Genomic DNA, 22,416 nt, shown 5'->3' with positions numbered 1-22,416 from the left:
CTAGAATCTCGCTCCTGCACTCATCCCGTCCAACTCTCGGCTCACCAACTCACACGGGAAGCGTCCTTCATCAGCCCATCCATTCCCCTCGTGTCCCATCACATCATCCCCCCGAATCCGCTGCGCAATCCCGAGTCCAACCCTTGTAGCAGTTACAAGATCCCCGTCACGATCTAGACCTCGCTGGCCCGAATCTACAGATCTGCGCAAAGAGATGCGCGGGTGGCATGTTTTGTTCCCCTCGCCCGGCCAGTGGCCAGGGGCTATGTTGCACGCGAGATTGCGGGATACGGGATACGGGATACGGGTTACGGGTTGCGGTTACGGGGTTAGGCAATAATGGCATTTGTGCGAGGCTCCGTACGACCTGCGCCGTCGATCGTTCGGGTTGCTGTCGATGGCTCATGTCATGCAGGGGCTAGCTATCCCTGTCCCTGTCTGTCTATGGTGGGCGCACACATACCTCTAACGCACCAGCTCTTGCGGGTGGTATGTATCTGACTGACGCCGTTGCGGCCCGCGGCTTTGGTGATATGACTAAGTTCTACACTCGGCCGTAACTATTGGTCTGGTTTTTGGCTTTTTGGCTTTTTTTTACCGGCGCAGGTTGTGAAGGTCATGTGGTGTCCCACGGGGTGCATCTAGACTTAGCTGGGCCCTGGCTGGCCTTTTTCTCGGAAAATCCGTGGTCCCGAGGGGATCGTTGGCTATGATATGTGATATCCTATGCTTTTTTTTGCGGGAAACGTGTCATACCTTGCAGAATCCGCTCGAGGACGGGGGAAAAGGGGGCCGCCTACTCCGTACCGCAGAACACAGTACGGAGTACAATAGGAGAATGCAGAAAAAGAGAACCATGTCGATCGCTTGTCTCAGAGATGGATAGTTTCCCGCTCTATGTGTTTTGTCCACAAATGAAACTATTGTCTGTACGTGAGATTATTGTGAGCTAGACAATCCCCCCTCGGGCCAACCACATATCCAAATGGGCAGGAGATCAGGGGTGGCCAAGAAAAAGAACAACTCAAAAAGAAGAACGGGAAAAAAAAGAGAAACACCAAATATCCACTTTGGTCGGATTATCTGGGCTCCATCTGAATGTAAAACAAAGCCCAGTGGGATACACTAGCTACCCAGCCTAGTGTTAGATGTGCTTCTAGCCCCTTCTACTGGCCTTCTACGCCGTTTCTCTTTTTGGGCTCTAGCGTCGAAATTTCAAGCCCCCTTTTTCTCTCGCGGTTTTGGCTTGGTATTGGCCGTAATTTTCCTGCGCTCAGCCACATTCCACAGTCCACAGTAGCGGATCGATCGCTGTTTCAGGAACTGTGGGGAATTTGGCACGTTCCAATTCCGCGGGATGCGTTGCTCTTGAGAACGATGCCCTAGCTCGTTTGGAATTTCCTAAGATCTGTTGATCGCTGGGGGGGAAGGATAATCGGTGTGGCGTTGCGTTTCCCGTTGACACTTGGGTAAATTCTGCATTGGCATTCATTGATATCGTCCCTGAGACAAGGGTCTCGTCGCTGGGCACTATATTTACAGATCTGGCATATTATGTCTCATTCCTCAAACTTACTAGAAGTAAGCACCTACCTAGAAGAGAAGAAAATCCTAAAATATTTACTTCTGCGAATTGCCTAGATTAACACTATATTAACTCTCGTCTCCCTAATATCCCGACACAATGACAACATGTTGGGCAGCTGCCATGTAGCCAATCCGTGTCAAGCTCAGAAAATAGATTGCCTCTCGAAAAGTCTAGAAAAACAGGATTCCCGTGGAAAGCAAATCAATGACTCGCGAGCTTGTCTATATCCAACAATCAAGCCACTGTGGATATCGTCCATGTTGCATGTGGCAATATCCACTGTGCCCTAAGCGTTTTCGAAGACCCTCTTATTCGACACAGATTCCAGAAGTGTCAAACCGTCAAAACAGGCCGTCGTGGAGTGCCCGATCGGATCTACAAATGTATATTGCCTCTCGGCATCTGGCTGCCAATTGGTTATTAGTTCCGGTCTGGAATTCCCCTTCGGGATTGGAGTGATAAGCACGGAACGGCTGGGACGGCAAGTTACGGCTGTCTTTACCGTAGTGAACATGACCGCCTAGCTCACCGCCGGGTTTTCATCGGCCGTTATGAATTTCTGAAATGAGATCTAGTTTTGACGCCACTTTTATATGAACTAGATCGGAAGCAGACAAGTCGTCGTATAGCTTGAATAAAGAGGCAAAGGGGCAAAGGGCAAAGGGGCAAAGTATAGAAAATCAAGTATAAGCAAATTCAAGCTAAGAATTCGATTATCGGGAATTAACTACTCCGTACGGAGTACATATTCCGTATAGTTATACATATGAAGTGCATGTGTATAACTCGGATTTGTATAAGTGTATATAAATACTGCGGGCAAAATGGTTACCGGCGGTAAAATCTGCCGTACGGCAAGTGTTTGGCCCTTAAGAGCCGCTTTGGGGCGTAAATCCCTTAATTTCCGTTCTAAGGTCTGGCGCTTTACGCGGATACCGGCACCTTGCGGAAGAATTTGCGATGAATATATTAATTTTGCCGACAGAGACAATCAATATATTGGTTCTTACGGAGTAGTTATGTTGTGCTTGACATTTTATATCTTAGGCTTTCTTAGTGGATCATTGTTCGGGGCTCTCGGGGGGTGGAGGTTAAGGTCTAAGAGGGCCTCGATTCAATTCATGCTCCAATAGTCCGTACGGCATTTTATATGTTTCCAAGTGTAATCTTCTACACGTTCAAAATCTGCCCGCACACCCACTGTGCGGTCTTCGTGTGGAGTGTCCAATCTCGTTCGTCCTCCAGAGTTTCGGTATCGCTTGCTTTGTTGCCATGCCCTGCGTGACAGGCCTTTCCAAGTGCTTCGAAAACAACAACTTGGTCTCTCATATGTTTATCTAAAGAGGCTCTTCTGACGATGGAATCGGGTTTCTTGTCTGCATTGGCATTTGGACTCTCGTTTGAGATTTCCTCAATGAATCCTTCCACACATCGGCGGACTAAATCTGCAGCCCCAGAAAATGCAGCCTCGGTTTGAGATTCGTGCCTATGATCATGAGCTGGCTGTTGCTTTTGTCTCCCCTTGTTCTTTGGCTTGTGCAGGCGATCGCCTCCTATATTGCCAAGAATATCGTGGCCTATTCTGAAACCTGAAGAGGTATGGGCCACAAGAAGGATGTATACGTGGCTGCGGTGATTTGTGGCTTCCGATGTGTGTATTTTGATAGGAACTGGTGTATCTTTGGATGATATTTTGCTGAGAGTATCTTCACGTGGAGGAGTAGAGCTCTTAGCAAATATAGATGGATCCAGCTTTCTCGTTTCACGGCGAAGCAGGCGTCGAGTGCCTTGTTCGATAAATTGGCGAAGAGTGCTCCCCGTGCCTTCTGTGTTGTTGTTCAAAGTGGGTTGGTCAGGTGCTAGCACTGTGATATCAATTTGCGTGACTTTCCCGCGTTCGTGATCCATCAAGTTGATTTGTGGGAAGCTGGATAGAGGCTCAGGTGCCCGGTCTTTTTCTGATGACTGCTTGTGTTGATTTTCGTCATTTGAATTAGACCCGAGTGGATTTATGAGAAAAGTCACTTCTCCCAGGTCAACCGGCCCCGTTGTCCAGCCGCGCTTATGAAGAATAACGGACAGGGGAGGAAGTCCGAGTTTGGCGAAATTGGGCACAATAACTTGCGCTGCATAGTCATATGATGGAGAGAAGGTAGCGTTGGTTCCACCAGTTATGTTCACTTTCACAAAGGGTGTCGCCGCCTGCGATCCAACATGAAGCAGATACGGGTAGAGTGCCTGGAAGACGAGAAAGATGGCACCGGCAGTTGAGAGCTTGATGTCGTATTCAGACTTCACACTGACTTGCGACAAGTCCAGGAGCGGACCACTTTTCGATCTGGTTGACTGTGGGCAGAAGCTCAAGGACTGGGAGCCAACCTCGCCTCCCGAGACTTCGCTGCCGCTAATCTCGGCCAACAGCTTCACTGCTGCGGCATGAGATCTCTTGAGCCCCTTCTTTCCATCTCTGTTTCCGCGAACATGATCAATGCTAACTGGACGACCAGTCAATGCAGACAGCCCGATGGCGATTCGAACCAGCTGCCCGCCCCCTTCCAGGGTTTGGCCGTTCAAATGAACGTGGCTTAATTTGGACGAAATAGATCGCGAGGCCGCCATTTCAGGGGATTTTATTTATCTTTGACAGAGAAACTTGAAATCCTTGAAATCCCTCGAAAGTCCGGGCGAAACCCAATTATTATATTAATTTTGACCAGAGTCAGGTCGTGAGGCTGCGTCTTGGCGTGAGTCACTTTGGGGCTGGGTAATATTTATTGGCGCCACAGGCGTTTTTAGCGCTTAGCGAAGGCTTAGCTCTAGATAGAATATTGGAAGGGAAATCGAGACTCACCTGGGGAAGAGGTTGTTGGTTTGTTGTAAAATGGAGGAAGCGAATAGACTGAAAATGGAAGTCGCCATGGAGTTCGCACCTTCCCTACTGTGATGTGATGCAGTACTTTCCTCTCATGACTTCGCATCCCTTCAATCTTCCCTCTTCAAATCTCTTCTTCTCTGAATACCTTTTTCTCTCAATACTGGCTGTAGCTATATACTCTGCAGACATTTTGTAACATGTTTTCTTCTACATCCAATACACGCAACCTAAGAAGGTCCATGTCCACCCGCTCAATACGAAAACCGCGACGACTAGCCCCAGAAATCCCTGATGCGGCTGTGCAGCATGCAGCCGCTGCAGCTGCAGCTTCGCGTGCAATGCGCTCTAGTCAAGGCTCGTCTCAGGACTCGAAAAGCTCATACGAACGACTAGGTGGTCCAGGAAATTTTGCCATCCCTCGAAGGCGTCACGGATCAAGCCTTCGGAGCACTGATGATGGCTCGTCCGTCGGCCAGGGCGACTTGCCTAAAGCTCCAAATCCCCGTCATTCCAAAGAACTGACCGGCGTATCTGCTCGAGCGCATTGCTTCGATGACCCTGCGGCCCTTCCCCCAATCACAGAACTCGACGGACTTGATGGACGAGACAGCTCAGTCCCCTCTTCATATCGCCGATTGCGCAAGGCCAAGTCGATGTTCTCGACCAGCCAGCGAACTTCACAGACCCCATATGGAGTGCCTACCCTTCCTTGCAGTGATCCCCTTGATCCCGAGCGCAGTCCTGGATTCCAGCTGCCACGAACAATGAGACGATCCATGTCTTTTCTTCGGGGAAGTTATCAATCCAATCAAGTCGCTCCAACTTCTAAGGGTCATGATGCAGCTATTCAGCTTGCTCGTAGCCAATTTGCCCAGGATCCCGACGCTGGAGGTGTTCAGACTCGCCGGCCATCTTTCTTGCTAAGACGCAAGAAAGAGCATAGGCCATTTCGAAAGTCGTTCCGGGCCACAAGTGAAAGTGGTGTCGATACCGGGCGTTCTCTTAAATCTCGGTCTTTTTCCAATTCCATCAAAAACAAATTCAAACGTGTGTTTGGGTTTTCCAGGCTCGATCAACAACCTGGTAGCCCAGATGCGTCCATGGTAACCCCGGTTAGAAAAAGCATTGAAAGATTCTCCCCAAACAAGGTTACAGCCATTGGGGATGGCACTGATTCCAACTATTTCCGGCCAATGCCCCAGTCTCCCAGCCAAGAGAGTCTCTGCACTTCCAAGTCGCGCGTCACCAGTTGGGCTGATTCAACCACGCCGAACACAGTTACAACTCGGAAGCTAGGACATCGCCAATCTCTCTCTTTGATTAGAGAGGACGGAGTGAATCAGCAAATACCACGGACGCCTACAATGGATGATACGGAAAATCAATCTCCTCTAGCCGTGAGAGCAAACCCTCATCGAATTAGCATTGTTGACAGTCAAGATTTGTACACTGCGTTGATGAAACAAATGGGCCAAAATTCCCTGCCTAATCCCAACGAGGATATGGTCTTCGGCAATGTGTCGCAGCATCGTGTGATCCCAGAGCGGGCGAATTCGGTCTACTCCCAACATGGCCGACGCAGTATCCGTCATGTCCCAAGCCAAGAATCCTCGACCTCACCCGGTTCATTCGCAACCGCGCGTGGTGGTGATCAATCCAGTCCACGAAAGTATCCTCGCTCAGTTAGGTCGATGCAAGTTTCTCGGGGCATGCCGTCTCAGGTGAAAGATCAACATATGACTGCTGTTTCGGACGCAAAGTCGCCGCAATCAGCGTACGCTTTTTGCGAGGAATCGGATGATGATAATTGTAGCGTTATTGTTTCTCGGCTTCGGGCCTCGACAAGGGATATTGTTTCCCCAAGTGTCTATTCCCGGACCACCAGTGGTAATACCCCAACAAGAACTGACAATACCGACATCGGCGTCCATGATGAACCAGGAACAGCGACCATCTTTACTTCACAGCGGACAACATACAGCTCACCCAAGCGTACCAATCGGGCTTCATCTTCCACACCTAATGTAAAGTCTAGTGCCGACTGGCAGCAATGGATGAGCTCGCAGATTGAAAGAATTGAGCAGGCAAGCCCCACAAGGGAGCACATCAGAGAATGTGCACAATACCAGGATGACGATGAGTACTTTATCAGCATAGCTCGACGAGCTCCAGTCGCTGTCTCCGCTCCAGGTTCAGCAACTGTAATCAGGGTTCCAGACAGCCAAAGTATCACCGAGCGTAAAGCTTCCGCTGAGAACAGAATCCCGTCACAAAGCAATTTCTCCCGTCCATTAACCCAGGCTTCCGGCATGCGAACCATCATGCCATTGCAGACAACCAAGTCAGAGAATATGGTGCAGTCTTACGCTAACTCACTGTCCTTGGATACCGCTGCTAAGTCCGGTGAAAATGATTCACCCAAGTCAATTCCCGTTGCCTGCAATCAACAACCGTCGCCAATTCGACTAAGATCTGGAAACATGCAGCCACCAGAGTCCCCAACTCCCAAAGGAGTGGGAGCAAAACGATCCTTGACCAAGGAGCAACAGCGACGCTATTCATCCAGGCGTGCTCCGATCTCCCAAGATAACAGGATCAATCACTTCCGGTCCATGCGCACTCAACGAGACAACCGTGCAAACAATGAAAACGTGAGGCAGCAGTATGAGTACAACGACATGATGGAGAACTACCATCAACTTCAAGACATTCATTCCACAGTCTCTAGCAAGCGCATGGTGGATATGTTCTTGGACAGTCGCCGTCGACAAATGGGTGAAGTCACTGACAACGATACAACCACAGAGGCTTTTCTTTGAACGTGGGGGACTGGCTCTTCTTGCTATTGGAATACCTCGGGCGTTGTTCAATTTTTGATCTGTCATATTCTTTCGAGGACTCTACAACATAATCATTCATTCCCTCATTCATTCAACCATCACTTTGGGACAGGTATACTAAAGCTCCGCGGGTCGGAGTTATGGAAGCGTGGAAGCAGCCATTGTTATCTTTCATTATTTCCTTGAATAAAAAAATATCCTACCCAATTCATTCGATATTCACCTGGTTTAAATGAGAAACAGAGTGGTTTTTCCAAAAGAAACAAAAAAAAAGAAATCTCTCCCTCGGGGAATCGAACCCCGGTCTCCCGCGCTTATCGGTTTTAATGACAAGCGGAAATCATCACCACTAGACCAAGGAAGAATGCGATGACCGAGTTACTGCTCGGCCACTTGGCTGGTTGATGTGAGGACATGACCATCTTGCCATTATAAGCGAATACCGCGAATAATTCATATTGGAGTCAAAACAAAATAATCATGGAAGCTTCACAATATTTTATTCAGGTAATTTCGAGAAAACATATTTTCCAGTCTAAGGCACCATAGCCGAAATTTTAATGTATTCATGAGTGGGCAAAAATTGACAACCACACGCAGGTCATATATATATCCCTTAACTGTAACGGCAATAGCCAGTTAGCCGTGAATATTTTTGAACAACAGAGGAAGTTATTACATACAAGTATAAAATTCATCGCCTACTATATCTTGAGAGCAATGAATTCGCACAGATTTCCCTCGGAGGCAAATAAACTGCAATGTATTCCCTTTGTCTGGAATAGTTTGTTCAGCCACTGATATCCCCGCGTGGTAATAAATGGATCGCGGCGTGTAACTAAGAGTTCAATGTAGGGATTTCCCGTGTAGGTATTAACCGTGTGGGTATTCGCCGGATGGGCTGATGTTAACCATGTAGGTATTCTCCAAGTAAGTGATCGCCATGTAGGTATTGCCCACATATAAGAGAAGAGGATGGCCTTGTTTCTGCGTAGGTTGAGGGAGTTGTACAAGGTACATAATTATCACTTTACCAACAATGGATATTTTCCTGGACGTTCTGGATACCTTGGTCCTCGACCGGTGCTACGCATTACTCTCGCCAGACCCAACAGCCATCTTCAACAATGATACTCAAGCCACTGCCCATTTGAACCAACATGTCGGTGTCTATTACCCCATGCAGCCCTCAAAATGGGCGGAGGCAAGCCTTTGGAAGAGAGACGACATTGCCAGACAAGCATTGTCACTGTACGTGATTATATGGTAAGTCCCTTCCCTCGAAGTAACTACAATATCCCAGAAACTGAGACCTCGCTACTTAACAGGCTTTTCGCAATGATAATGTACCTCCTCGGTAGCCTGCTACTATACCACACCCTCTTCGACAAAAGACTACTCCAACACCCGCGCTTCCTCGCACACCAAGTCAAACTCGAGATCAACCAAGGCGTATCCGCAATCCCTGTCATGGCCCTCCTCACCGTCCCATTCTTCCTAGCAGAGATCAGGGGCTGGTCGAAACTATATGATCTCACCAGCGACTCCCCGTTCTTCGGATACACCTTGCTCCAGTATCCATTGTTCATCTGCTTCACAGACAGTGGCATTTACTGGATACACCGTGGTCTGCATCACCCTAGCGTCTACCGCTGGCTTCACAAGCCACACCATAAGTGGGCGGTGCCGACACCGTTCGCTAGTTATGCGTTTCACCCCCTCGATGGATGGGCGCAGAGTCTCCCCTACCATGTTTACCCGCTGCTCTTTCCGTTGCAGAAAGGGGCATATTTGGGGTTGTTTATGTTTGTTACTGTGTGGACGGTGCTGATCCGTGAGTTTTTATGATCCACATGCAACGATGGTATGATGGCTGACATTGATTCTACAGACGACGCCGAGTACTTGCCAACATCGGTGGTAATCAACGGTGCTTCTTGTCACACGATGCATCACTTGTACTTCAACTACAACTATGGGCAGTTTACGACGGCGTGGGATCGCCTCGCGGGAACATACCGAAAGCCCAAGGGGGATAGTTTCATGGAAGGCCAGCAAATGGGTGGGAAAGGGAAACTCGGAGATAAGTGTGAATGAGAGTCCCAAGGAGGTTCTATCTTGTATTTAAATGTAACATAATAGGCGGTCTCTCTTGACGAGGTTGTCATTTGGCTCGAGATGATATTAATATCTAATAATATAAATACTATGTAATTTTGGATGTCTCTTTCCTTTCGAGTGTTGTAGCCGAAGGAAGAAAATAATAAGCATAAATTCGGCGGAAAAGCGAATTCATCATGTACAACATTTGTATTTATACTCGAAACTATGGCGGACTTTGATGACACCATTGAATGAATTCATTCAAATTCCCCAAGTCATCGGTAGCGGTGTTATCCATATACCGAAGGCTGACATCAGATCTGCCAGTAGCATCCAGAGTAGCGTTCAACAACCACCAAAGCTCCTGAGCGTGTTTCGGATACCCAAGATGAAGGAATTGATCCTTATCTAGGAGACCAATGACAGAATCCCAGATGCGCCTCCAATTGCTAGACGCACACCGTATTCTATCGAGCGATAGGTATCTTAATAAGCCAGCTCTCGCTTGGAAGGCGAGGGAATTAATGGCTGTATGATATTGTTAGGAATTAATCACTTGGCTGATTTCAGTTATCAACATACCGTAAATCAGAATCAGAAGATGCTCTACTGAGACCGAAAGACCCCATGGTATTGGGTCATTACCTAAAGGAGTTTCAAGCAACTGCGTGATCACATCTTTTAGAGGTGGAAGTGGGAGCTCCGTCGAGTGCGACATGGCAATTCTGCTGAAAGAAGATGCGCTTTCGGCTTCCCATAGCCCAGCACTCCAGGGAAAATGACAGTCCATTTCAAAGACCGATATTGACGGGTGGTTTTTGAAGCAAACGGTGAGAAATCCGTCTGCTAAAAAGACCCAACAAGCGATTCTTGGAACTGGTTAGCGATACATCTCGAAAGAGAAGACAAGACAAGGAGAGAGTGGGATATGGGATATAAGGTACCTTATACACACTTCCTCTGCCACCAAATTTCTCCAAGTCATCTCATCACAAACGGTGGGAGCGGCTCCTCGCTTGAGCTGGAAAATTCCTAGGGATCGGATGGTGGATACTAAACATGGATGCCGGACGATGCGAATGCGACGTCTTGTTTGCATACTGTCTTGTCCAAATTGAAGCATCTCAATAATAAGAGCACTCTGCATTAGCTGTACATTTGATAAAAGATGCGACTGGTCTTTCGGTGAAGTGAGTGTTGATAGATCCGCAATTTTGCGAAATATATACTCTTCTGCGACGTCGAACAGCCCGGATGGTAGGGCTCCTCCATCTAGTGGAATAGTATATGTGGCACCGGATAGAAATATTGCGAGTAACAGAGCATTGGAGATGTTTCCTGGGTCGAAGGTTGGAAAATGCACCACGGGCAAATGCCAGTGCAGTGAGTGAAAGAATGCAGAGATAGAAGCAGAGATATTGGAAACCCCCAAGAGAGTAGAAAGTTCCATAAAATCAAGCGGGTTTAGCGTTCCTGTGCTTCCGAGACCCATTGACTTCGAAGTATCGACCAACTCCGTCATAATCTCGGATAATTGGTTGGAAAGCTTCGAAGGGAAGAGAGTATCAGGATTGAACTGGAGTAGGTAATCATCCGTGAAAGAGGGCAGAGTCGATGGTACTTGGAAAGAGAAATTTGTAAGTTGGAAATCGCTATCAAAAGCTGACATAGGATCAGTAGGAACGAGGGCATCTTCGATATGGGAATTGAGTGTTTCGAGGTTCCGGCGAACAGAACACTTTGCAGTCTCCCCAATCGCCAGTCTATCTCTTTGGAAAGAAGGATTGGCAAAGTGTTGGAGAAAAGAAAATGACCCACTGTCTCTCGAGTTCGCTCGCGATGTAGTTATCGAAGGCGAGAGCGAGGTTACTGCGGAGCAACTGGGATCCCCGGAAGGTATCTCTCGGGTTACGAAAGTACATTCTCGCCCAAAGGAGCGACAGCGAGAGCAAGGTAAATTTCGGTCGCAAGATGCTTTGGCAAAGTAGCATAGATCACATGAATGCCTTTTCCTACCTGGCTTGGCTGCAGGAGGCGCAGGTTGATTGGATTTTTTCGCACAGTTTTTGATATGTCTTCGTGTGACCTCACTTTCGAGCATTAGACGTTATCATTATTTATAGTAATGATACTTTACATACGGCTTTAGAAATGATTTGCTGCACAGAGGACAGCTAGAAGAGAGCTGCTGTGTATCTGGGAGATGATCAGCCTATTCATAATTTGTAGGGGCGTTCATTGGACCTTACGGGTCACTTCATGGCGAATTAAATGAGTCTTCCTCTGATAGGCTTTTTCGCATTGTGTACATTGAAACATGACGTCGACAGCAGTGTTGTTACAATATCAGAATGAGAAAGGAAGGGGAGAGGGGCAGTGGGCGGTTACGAGTCAGCGCGTGGACGAATTCCATCCGTGCGTGGCCGTATTCCCGACAAATTGGATTTATTCTAACGTCGCAAAAAGTGAAGAAATTTAATCTCAACATGCTATTCTATTATTGTCTTGAAGGAGGATGAGATGAGAACTGAAAGGAACAACCTCGGAATGACTATACCAGAATTTGTCATTTATTCAGGCAATGCCCAGCCCTAAGGCTTCAATAAACCACTAAACACGAATGGGACTGGGCTTGGATCATGCCATGCTATGTAGAGTCTGCAAGGGTACGGAGTAATAGCGCTGCATACTATGATTTGCTAATGAAAAGCTTCCTCCTGGCGGTCTGGACCAACGGGAAAAAGATTTCTAGTCCTATTTGTGATATATATAGCATACACAATGATATTTGGGAAAGTCACCAACATCCATGCGCCAGGATAAGGTTTTCTCAACTACTAGTTTCCTAGTTATTTTGCCAACGCCATTGAAAGTAAGCTGATTCATTGGGGCAAACCAACGGAACTTTCCGAACCCCTGGGGTGCACGGAACCTGGCGTACGTCAAATTCGATGATTAGTGGATCAATAGAAAATCTTTTCAAAATCAAGATGTAGTATCACATCAACTAGTCGAGAAAGCCTCCTTCGCTCAAGCACACAGTGTTGCGTAAATTATCAATCCGTAGATATACCCACGATTTTTGTATACAAGAAGGGGTGGAGTTATTAAGACGGGACAAAGCTCAGGATCAAAGATGAACACTCGCGTGTACGCCAGGCTGCAGATCACCCTGCACATGCGGAAACAGACGTTGTGGATCATAACAAGATCGTAAGCCTGGTGGGGCGCACATCTCTAGCGCAGCCAAGGAGGTCAAGGCACCCAAGGGTTAAAAGACCATATGGGGTAATGTGGAATTTATACCCTAAATTTCGACACTTGCGCAATACTTCGATGTCCGAGTATGCCATGTTTTGTTTAACTTGTAGGGAGTAGGGAGGGAGTATAGAATATTTTTTCCGTGGAAAAAAGCGACCCAGATTAATCGACTTTGAATTAGTTTCCAAATGCACCGTTCCTGACTACAGACCCTTGCACGCAGGTAGCCGGGGTTCTAGATCAGGTAGGAGGCACATGATGACTAGTCTTGGGCTACGAGGACTCGAATTTGGTCGTACAGACATTTTCCTGGTCCAATTTAGGATTTTTCGGCTTATTACCCCGAATAGCCCTATATTGAAACTGATGCCTTGCTTGGAGTGCCCCTGAGATGAGATATCACGAGCACAAAGAAGTGCCTGAGATACGTGCATATGGGGGCTGGACTAGCTCGGACTAGACCCCGAGCGCATCAACTAAGGCGCTAACTGCATTAGCGGCCCGGGAGTGAAGTGATAGGTCTAGCATAAGGTTTGGATATCAGGTTTGGTTCGTTGACCAACTTGTCAACCAAAAACGAGGGAAATTAGGAGCAGGGGACCAATAAGAAAGTGATTGACCAGCAGAATGGGCTGGTCTAGTCTTTCTTGTTTGGGCTAGGCAGTACGTTGTGATGTAGATCGACGTTTCCTCCCCTATTTTTGAGATTGCTATAACGACCGACTAATGGATTGGCACATATAAGGCTGTCTGCCTCTTTCATTTATTCCTGTTCTTCATCTCTTCGTTGTTAGTTCTTTTCCACCCGACACTCCCTTTTGCTGGTATCATTCAGCGTCCATTCTTTCTTTCACTCTAAATATACTTCCAACTCGCAAATATGAAGCAATCCATGATCACTTCGCTTGTGGCTCTCGCAGCTTCATGCTCCGTAAGGAAGCCCGTGCCATTGGTTGCTGTTGCAAATTGACATACAGCTAACAGATTGTGTCACTGTAGGGAGCCCAAGCCACTGAGAGCTTGATCAGCGTGCCCGTTAATCTCTGTGCCGCCATCCTCGGAGAGGCTGCATGCAAGCAGCAGACCGTCACCAAGGGACTGATCAGCGTGCCTGTCAATGCGTGTGTTGCAGTCCTTGGAAAAGCCAAGTGTGACCAGGTCTCTTCCTCTCTCATCGGCAACCACGGTCTCCACACCCGTGACAGCTTGATTAGCGTGCCCGTTAATCTCTGCACCGCCATCCTCGGAGAGGCCGAATGCAAGCAGAAGACCACCAGCAATGGTCTGATCAGTGTGCCTGTCAACACCTGCGTGGCTGTCCTTGGAGAGGCCAAGTGTGACCAGGCCTCTTCCTCCTCCGGTAGCGACGACGGTGCCCTGATCAGTGTTCCCATCAACATTTGTCTGGCTGTCCTCGGCGAGGCTAAATGCCAGCAGAAATCTACCTCTACTGGTGGTCTGATCGATATCCCCATCAACCTGTGTCTGGCCGTCTTGGGTGAGGTTGATTGCCGTGATGGATCATCTACCCCGCCTCCGGCCACTGCCACCCCATCTTCCCCCGCGGAGACCACTATCCCGGTCGTGATTCCAGGAAAGACTACCACCCCAGCTATTGTGCCGGGTGAGACTACAGTTCCCACTGTCCCTGTTGTTGTTCCTGGCGAGTCTACCACTCCCGTCGTTGTGCCAGGCACCACAATCCCCGTCATTGTGCCGGGTGAGACTACCGTTCCCACTGTTCCCGTTATTGTTCCGGGCGAGTCCACTACCCCCGTCGCCGTGCCATGTGAAACCACCAGCACTGTCGCCGTTCCGGGCGAGCCTACAGTTCCCACTGTCCCTGTTCTCGTTCCTGCCGAGTCTACCACCCCCGTCGCTGTTCCGGTTGAGACTTCCATCCCCGCTGTTGTGCCAGGCGAGTCTTCCATCCCTACTGCTGAGGCTTCTACCACCACAGTCTGGACTGGCCCTAAGGGACCTGGCTCTCCTCACTCTTCCGGTGATGCCTCAGCCTGGGTTCCTACATACACCCGTGTTCCTTCCGTCACCGTGGGACGTCCATCCCACACCGGCAGCTTCACCCGTGTTACTGCTACCTCTACCAAGGTCATCACTGGATCCAAGACCTATACCGGCATTGTGGCTCACACTTCTCCCGCCTCCGGTGGTAACGGTGGCAGCGGGACCAAGCCCAGCCCTAGCACCATTCCGTTCAACGCGGCTGGTCGTGCTACTTTGTCCGGTGTTGCCGTGGTGTTCGGTGCTCTCTGCGCTCTTGCTATGCAGATTTGAGTGGTGGATAATCCTGACAAAGGTGGTGGCTGGTGGCTGGTGGGGATAGTTGGGATTGCTCATTGTTGAGATTTATGTTCCTGTTGCGTTGGACATATCAGTCCGTTTTACTCATTCTCTTTCTATATTCGTTAAATCAACATGAGGTAATATAATTACACGATATACGTCTCTCAATTTGGCTTTTGTTCTCGCAGTTTTAGGCTGTCTATATATATGACGACTTTATTGATTATCAGGATGTTTCTTGATTCTCTTACGACTTGCAGTAGTTTAATACTCATTCTGGATTGTAAAAAAAAAAATAATATCTATTACTTGCTCGCACATCCCGCCTGAACTTTCAGTACCACTCAGAATTCTGCCATATATTCTGGTTTACATAGTAAAAAGACATGCACTTTGATTGGAAAAAATGGTATATATTCTACCTGATTCCTATTCTCAAATAAAAAGAAGATGACGGTACTATGCTTCTTCGTTGTCACTCCTTGGGCGTTTTAGTAGAATCACAGTGGCCTACCGCCTCGAATATAGGAAATAACGTCATTCGAAAGTTTGTTGTCACAACTCCAACACTGCCAATATGACATTCAAGGCAACTACAGCGTAAATGTGGGGCATCTTTAATACAATATAGACATCCCTGGAGGCTGAGGGGATGACCAATCCGCGAGAGGCTGTTGCGAAGACTGCAGAGATCCATATCGAGAATTCGCAATGATTTGCCTATATAATCCGAGAGTCCACTCAAAAGCCTCTATGTTAACGCCATATCTGGACGATTTTTAGACTGAGCATGCTGGGTAATTTTTGTGAGGGATTTAAATACCGCAAGGACCTCAATATACATTATGACGTTTCGCATACTGGCAGATGACAATGTATCTTTGAATGTAGCGAAAAAGACCAGTGTAAGAGCAGCGGTCCGAGGCTAGCCCCACGATTTGATCCCATTCTAGGCTCTTATTGCTTTAGAACCAGCAGGGGGTATTCAGGTAAAAGGTGCGTGGAGACTTTCTTTTGATTTCTGACAACTCCATCACCTTGAAGTCCGCAATCTTCCACGAGGTACTAGATCAGAAAAACACAAGTGGTGTAGTGACCAGTGACCATGGGCTAATTAATGGCATAGAAATAGCATTTCGCTTAGCAACATGTCGGAAAATCCTGGACATGAAAAGAGAGAACAGTCAACCGCTGACTCCAAGTCAAGCGTGGAGGAGATACTACGACAGCTCACTTCTTCGGCAGAAGCCGTCAAAAAACATCGCGACGACTCCAAGCTTGATAGAGCTAGACGAAACCTAGATGAGGCCATTGAGGATATATTCAAACGTCCAGACGAACCAAAGGATGAGAAAGGGAAATAGATTGAATTCTAGAGGCCGGAAATATGCTATTATTTCGAGCGAATTCTGTACATACTTTCAATCTGCCTCGTCTGAAACTCCAAATGCTGCCCTCAAGCGAGTATCGTACTCAATTCTATCTTGCCGCTTTTTGGCCCCAACCCTCACAAAATCCTGGGCCCAGTACCATGACATTGTCTCTTGGAAGGCCTCAGCCGGATTTTTACAATATTGACTAAAGCGGGGCTGGATTTGCTTGTAAAAAACCGAAAAGAGACCAGTTGGGCTTGCAAGTGCAAGGGAGAACCAGAAAGTTCCAGATCGCCAGCTCCGGTCCATTATCCCAGAGAGGTTTGCCTTTCCAGAAGCCTCCCCTAACAACCCTTCTTCATTTTCCATAATTTCCATAAATTCGGACCTGACTGCTTCATACTCGACTGCATCTTCGGAAATCTCGTCGACAGCTTTGTTTGTAAGCCACGTAGGTGTACGGATCATTTCGGTTGGACGAGAGCAAGCCCACTCAAGGTCGATTAGGGAAGTGATATGCCAATCGTCGTCAACAAAAATATTGCTTTGGTGGAGATCGGTGAGAATGAAAGTGAAAGGGCCACGGCAGAGTTCTTTCGTGAAGAATGATGGAAAAGTTGCTTGCATCCCAGTCAAAGCCGATGCTTGGTATATGTAATCACTCAAGTTGTTTATCGCATTGGCTTGGTTTCTGAGCCGGCTATTATGAAGTCCAAGAAGATCCATGATATATGAGTCAGCGGCCGAGTACGTCTGGGACCGTGGCATATTCGTAGGGATGTGATCATTTTCTAGGTCTTGAATTTCGAGTGACAAAGGACGGTTTGCCAACTGAAGGTAGCCGTCTTTGTCGATAACAAATGAGCCAATTGATGGAAGAGGAATACGCGCTAGACTTAGCAATATTCGAGAGAAATCGCGAAAAAGCATGCGCCGGTAGCGAGGATCTTGATTTCTTTTCAGCCAGGTTGACGAAAGCATTTGCCCCCTATTACTCTCAATGTACTCGATAACCATGTAACCCGGAGGCAAGGCGTCGCCTTCATATCTCGAGATTCGTGATGGGTGGGAAACGTATGAGGAAGGAAGCGAATGGCCAAAAAACGACAGAAGCAAGCGGCGGAAGTGTTGGAAACAGCGGCTTAGCAAAGGAAGACTCTCGATATGCGAGAGCTGGTCAACATCAGTATGGCCTCGGTTGATGAGGGGGAACAGAAAAACCGCACAGTTTGTCCATCGGAAGTGGCAAAGCCATAAAGACGAGGAATGGGGATATCAGGGCAATTCTCTTGCAGCCAAGCATACGTTCCAGCTTCGCATCGAATTTTCTCATCGCAATTTCCCGGACAAAAGTCCTCGCCCAGGCGGTATGGAAGAGGCAATCGAAGGAGAACTCGAGTTCCCGACTGTTTTCTGGCTTGCCAATCGTTGATAGAGACTGGAATACAGACGTTGAAACTTCCATGCAACCAATATTGAACATCAGCCACTTCACACAAATCATTCGATCGAAGGCCCAAATGGTGGGTTATAACATCCTTGATCCAATCCTGATTATTGTTAGAGAGGTTGGCAAAGAACTTCTTTTGTCGGTTGGGATATTCGAGTCGACGTAATATGTTGATCTCTTCTTTTTGAGCCTTGGAGTAGGTAATTTGACCTCTCAGAAGAGGCAGAGTGTTCGGCATTGTTCAGGTGGTTGCGTCCTCAAAGCTCAAAGTGTACGAGCCGTCAAGCCCTGATAAAAATCGCAGGACATACCGCCCAGCTCACCGCCTGAAAGTCGCACATACCTACTCCGTATCTAGATACCTGTATGCTAAGCGTAAGGTAGATAACGAGACAATTTGGAGATTGTTATTTTGAGGACAACTACGGAAATCCAAATTAGCCGGTATATTCAAGGTTGGACACCAAACCCCGTAAATGGGTCGACCCGCAACCCACAAACCAACGGGTCGACCCCCACAACTTGACCCCACGGCGATTAGTAAGACACATAAGATTCCAACCTTGATCTTGATGTTAAAAGAAGTACGGAGTAGCTTCAGCATCATCTTCGAAGATAGATCGAAATGGTCAGCATACTAAGGAGTATACTAATTATTCAAATGCAAGGAAGGGAAGAGAGCGAAGAAATCAAAATGTCTAAGGCAAAAAATACCAAAAAATCCTCTGACCCGGGATCGAACCAGGGACCTCAAGATGACAAGTTCTTTGCAGAACAGGACAATTACAGTCTTGCGCTCTTCCAGCTGAGCTATCAGAGGAGTGATTGAAGGATGGGCGGAATTTGGATATTATAATCTAGTTACTATCATACCTAACTGCATGTGAAGTATAAGATCCATCAGCTCTCTCGGAATATGATTATTACAATACCACCCAATTATTATCCTGAAATCGGTTCCTGAAATTTGTCTATAGATTTGGATTACTTAGAAGGAAACAATCGTTGTCTTCGGATTCTGCGTAGGAAAATTGGTTGCTAAGCGGCTCTAATCTCTGTATGGAGGCTCATCCCCTCTAACAAAAGGAATTCGGTATGTAAGGAGCTTGGGGATAGCCTTTTTAGAAACAGCGCCAACAATAACTTCCCCGTCCTCAAAACAAAAGCAATCCAAAAATGTCCCAAGAATGACAGCATCCTGGATAAGAGCAAAATCTTGCTCCAACTTGTCGCGAGTATCTGCTGGCATTCCATCAAACAATTCGTGCCAAAACCCCCGTTTGGCATCCTCAAACTCATCAGGTACCCAAAACTCCCCGCCCGTGTATTCACCAGCGTAGGTGTGAATGCGACCGAAGCCAACTCCAAATGGAAGTGGGGTGGACAGCTCCCAGTCAATCAAGCCGGTGACGTTGCAATCCTCATCAATCAGGACGTTCACTTCATTCAGGTCATAGTGAGCGACCCACAGTGGGAGCCTTTTCAACTGTTCTAAATTATCAAGATGCCCTTAAAGCTGAGGCCGGTATGGCGCGATTTCTTCTAGCGGTGAAGCCAAGATGGCCTCGAGATGGGACCGAACACGGCCGTCAACGGCCTCGTCGCTGGTGTTAGCGAGACGGCCTTTGGCAGAACGCGACCAAGGGATCTGTTGATAGCAACTCGGCCCTTCACGTTACAACGTCTACCGAGTCTATTTCAGCCAACGCAACAAGGCTGATCATCAAGCTATCGCTCTTGTCCCCACACAGATGGACGACCAAGGACGTGGAAGATTCTACCACGTCATCGGTGATCTGGGCATGGGCATGCGATACGATCCACGTCCCGGGTATAATTTTCAGGCAATCAAAAGCTACAAAAGGAGAGAATTCCAATTTCAGTTCCCGAGATCGAAACTCTCGGAATTCGAACGAGTTGCTGCGGAACAGAAGGTTCCTCACGATCCACGTGCACTCATGGAGAGTGACCTTTACCCACCACCCCGGGATTGTTCTGATTAGGTTGACGATGTGTTGAATGAGGTGAAGAAGCTATGTGTGTGATGGGTTGGTTGTATCGAAGAAGTAGATACGTGGATGATGTGTCGGTTATATCGCGATATAGTGGAATCAAGGGGATGGTACCGCGAGTTATTCAGAATGGATTTGCTGTCCGAGTATTCAACGGGTTATTTGTATTGCGTAATCCTGCAAAATCCTAACTACAACAACAGCTTTTCCATCAGGAAAGAGTGCATGAGAAATTCCGCGTGATATGGTTGGAGAATTTGAACCACGTAGTCTGTCCAATCATTCTGATAGAACCATATAAGTAGAGCTTTCGCGAAGTCCCAGTACTCGGGATACCAACCACTCAGCTCCCAGTCGATAATAGCGGTCACATTTCCATCTTTCACCATGATATTCTGAGGCCTGAAGTCACCATGTGCAAACAAAATGCGGTGGGATTCAGGAAGCATTCCATTAAAAAAAGCTTTGATATGGCGTTTCGGGGCATTCTTTTGGTAGACTTCAACAAGAGCCGTGTTGAAATCCCGCTCGGAATTAAATGGGCCTTCCAAAAAAAAACGTGTTAGTTCAGAGTAAATAATGCCTATATGCTTTATTCTTAGTATCTGGGTATTATACCTTTGTCATCAGAGGTCGATAGACTATGGTCAGTAACATGACCATGCTCCAAAGAACCGATATAACCAGCACTCTCCAAATTGCGGATTTCTTGGATGTATGTCGTAAGTTGTCTCGTAATCTGACATTTGGCGGAGACGTCGAGACCATCCCAAGCTACCTGGAGTGTTTCACCGGTAATATAAGTCATAAAGATGTAGGTATCGTAAACGCCCCTGTAGTCATCAGGGTCGCGATCAATAGGACCGTACGTATAACATGCGAAAACCTTAGGTACGGGAACCCCTGTATTTTCCGCAACATACGTCATGTTTTTAGCCTCGATAAAATTGATATGAGGACCAATCTTGACGACGACTTCGGGTGAGATCTTCACAATGGCGACACCATGGCAGAATACCAGGTTACTTTTGTCCCGGCGAAATTCACTGACAGTATCGGGATGCGGCAAGCAAAACCCAGGTGCAGAGTAATGTACATTCAACTGAGGCTCAGGAATCGAAGAGGGAGGACTGCTCAACGCTGTAGCTGAATCCATACCGTTGAGCTGTGAATGTCATTTCTGGTGCGAATGGTAGGTGCGGGATGACAAGGAGGGGAAAATATGACAAAGGGGAAGAAACACACTGTATATAAGGCCCGGCTCGTTATCTAACCTTTACGCCATTTTCCCAATCGCCGAAATCATGAGTTTCTGTTAGAGAGCCTTGAAGAAGATGCCGAAGATCGCCATGGTTTCACACATCAATGTCTACCATGGTAGACATCTATCTACCATTCCTAAAACTTAGCTTCTCGAACCATAGTTTGACTGAATAATGAGGCTTGGATTTTCTATGTAATGAGTTTTGTTATTTATAGCTCCGAGGAATCACAGTACAACATACAATATTGTACATGATTTACATGACTTCGCTTCTTGATGCGGGGGCGGTGGTTGGTGTTGGGCACCAACGTGACTTCGTGTCCTATGACTGTGCCCGATACAATTTCCGCATTAAGCGGGAAAAGTAGCCACCATCAGGGAATCCCAACTCAAAAATATGTGATATCGCTCTACTATTCCTCGGGCAATTGTGACGACCAGCAGCCAATGTCTCCCGCCGGTCATTTTTTTCTCTTCCGAAAATGTGGAACAACTTGCAAAACAGGCTTGGGAGCAAGTTAGGGCGGATATACATTACCATATCCTACAAGTTATTAATCGTGCATTTAATACCTATCCCAAATCATAGCAAATTTGTAGTATTGATAACAGACAATATTGTGATTTGAAATTGAGCATGATAGGTCAGAAGGATTGGCTTTACCATAGAACCCAACTCCACATACAATATGGGTACTTGTTGTAGGTACGTTCGATGGAGGACCTGCAATCAGATCGCGGACTGTTGCCCGAAGGTGGTTTGCCTCCAAGATGGGATCTAGTTGTACTAGCTAGGTTTCTTTGTCTGCTATAGATGGTTCTCTATCTAGTATCACATTTAGCTGCTTAAGGCTAGCCCCTTGAGCGGGGATTGGAAGTCTTGAGCTGCAGCCGATAATTAATCGGAGAACGAGGGGGATTGCGCTTTGCGAACCTTAGCATTAATACCTTACGAGGGTCAGCTTCGCCCTCCACGAGGCCGTTCCGTTGTTTGCCTTCCCCGATAGTCCAGCATATCCAAATATAAATTGATCGGGGACTCGTTTAAGTTGCTCTCCACTGGAAGGAATCCATGGATGTACTTATCAAATCTTAAGTGCGCACGAGCCACCTGTGCAGATAACAGAGAGTAAGAATATACGGGGATATGATGAATTTACAACCTGCGGAGCTGCTGAAGTTCCTGCCGACTCTATTATTATTGCGATGCATCTTCATGGTGTCACGATACTCACCTCGGTATCAATGCTTTCCGTGTACCAACACAACTTTCTCGAATCATAGTAATCCGATCAAATATGGAAAGAATAGCGGGAAAACTTTTCAACGGAACACTTCTCCTGATC

General features: G+C 47.3%; 7 protein-coding genes across 7 annotated transcripts; 3 read left to right on the top strand and 4 right to left on the bottom strand.

Moving 5' to 3' along the window:
* Positions 1–2,758: 2,758 nt before the first annotated feature.
* LCP9604111_3421 (putative RNA 3'-terminal phosphate cyclase) lies at positions 2,759–4,207 on the bottom strand (the record flags this gene model as incomplete). The annotated part of the gene is made up of 1 exon (XM_039071008.1): positions 2,759–4,207. One exon carries the CDS (start codon positions 4,205–4,207, stop codon positions 2,759–2,761), a length of 1,449 nt encoding a protein of 482 aa, XP_038930688.1.
* A 495-nt stretch (positions 4,208–4,702) lies between these two features.
* Positions 4,703–7,282, top strand: LCP9604111_3420 (uncharacterized protein; the record flags this gene model as incomplete). Its single annotated transcript, XM_039071007.1, has 1 exon — positions 4,703–7,282. The coding sequence occupies one exon, from the start codon at positions 4,703–4,705 to the stop codon at positions 7,280–7,282; it is 2,580 nt and encodes an 859-aa protein (XP_038930687.1).
* A 1,060-nt stretch (positions 7,283–8,342) lies between these two features.
* Positions 8,343–9,400, top strand: LCP9604111_3419 (sterol desaturase family protein; the record flags this gene model as incomplete). The annotated part of the gene is made up of 3 exons (XM_039071005.1): positions 8,343–8,569; positions 8,632–9,137; positions 9,195–9,400. The coding sequence occupies 3 exons, from the start codon at positions 8,343–8,345 to the stop codon at positions 9,398–9,400; spliced, it is 939 nt and encodes a 312-aa protein (XP_038930686.1).
* A 229-nt stretch (positions 9,401–9,629) lies between these two features.
* Positions 9,630–11,725, bottom strand: LCP9604111_3418 (transcriptional regulator family TF; the record flags this gene model as incomplete). The annotated part of the gene is made up of 6 exons (XM_039071004.1): positions 9,630–9,934; positions 9,989–10,275; positions 10,351–10,459; positions 11,423–11,496; positions 11,548–11,602; positions 11,656–11,725. 6 exons carry the CDS (start codon positions 11,723–11,725, stop codon positions 9,630–9,632), a joined length of 900 nt encoding a protein of 299 aa, XP_038930685.1.
* A 1,822-nt stretch (positions 11,726–13,547) lies between these two features.
* LCP9604111_3417 (uncharacterized protein) lies at positions 13,548–14,962 on the top strand (the record flags this gene model as incomplete). The annotated part of the gene is made up of 2 exons (XM_039071003.1): positions 13,548–13,598; positions 13,667–14,962. The coding sequence occupies 2 exons, from the start codon at positions 13,548–13,550 to the stop codon at positions 14,960–14,962; spliced, it is 1,347 nt and encodes a 448-aa protein (XP_038930684.1).
* A 1,430-nt stretch (positions 14,963–16,392) lies between these two features.
* Positions 16,393–18,032, bottom strand: LCP9604111_3416 (uncharacterized protein; the record flags this gene model as incomplete). Its single annotated transcript, XM_039071002.1, has 2 exons — positions 16,393–17,517; positions 17,571–18,032. 2 exons carry the CDS (start codon positions 18,030–18,032, stop codon positions 16,393–16,395), a joined length of 1,587 nt encoding a protein of 528 aa, XP_038930683.1.
* An 810-nt stretch (positions 18,033–18,842) lies between these two features.
* Positions 18,843–20,962, bottom strand: LCP9604111_3415 (uncharacterized protein; the record flags this gene model as incomplete). The annotated part of the gene is made up of 3 exons (XM_039071001.1): positions 18,843–19,234; positions 20,219–20,350; positions 20,425–20,962. The coding sequence occupies 3 exons, from the start codon at positions 20,960–20,962 to the stop codon at positions 18,843–18,845; spliced, it is 1,062 nt and encodes a 353-aa protein (XP_038930682.1).
* Between the last annotated feature and the right edge of the window lie 1,454 nt (positions 20,963–22,416).

Source organism: Penicillium roqueforti, assembly GCF_015533775.1.
Source record: "Penicillium roqueforti strain LCP96 04111 chromosome Unknown scaffold_05, whole genome shotgun sequence".
Lineage (NCBI taxonomy): Eukaryota > Fungi > Ascomycota > Eurotiomycetes > Eurotiales > Aspergillaceae > Penicillium > Penicillium roqueforti.
Note: the sequence above shows the minus strand (reverse complement) of the source record. Positions and strands in the feature narration are given on the sequence as shown.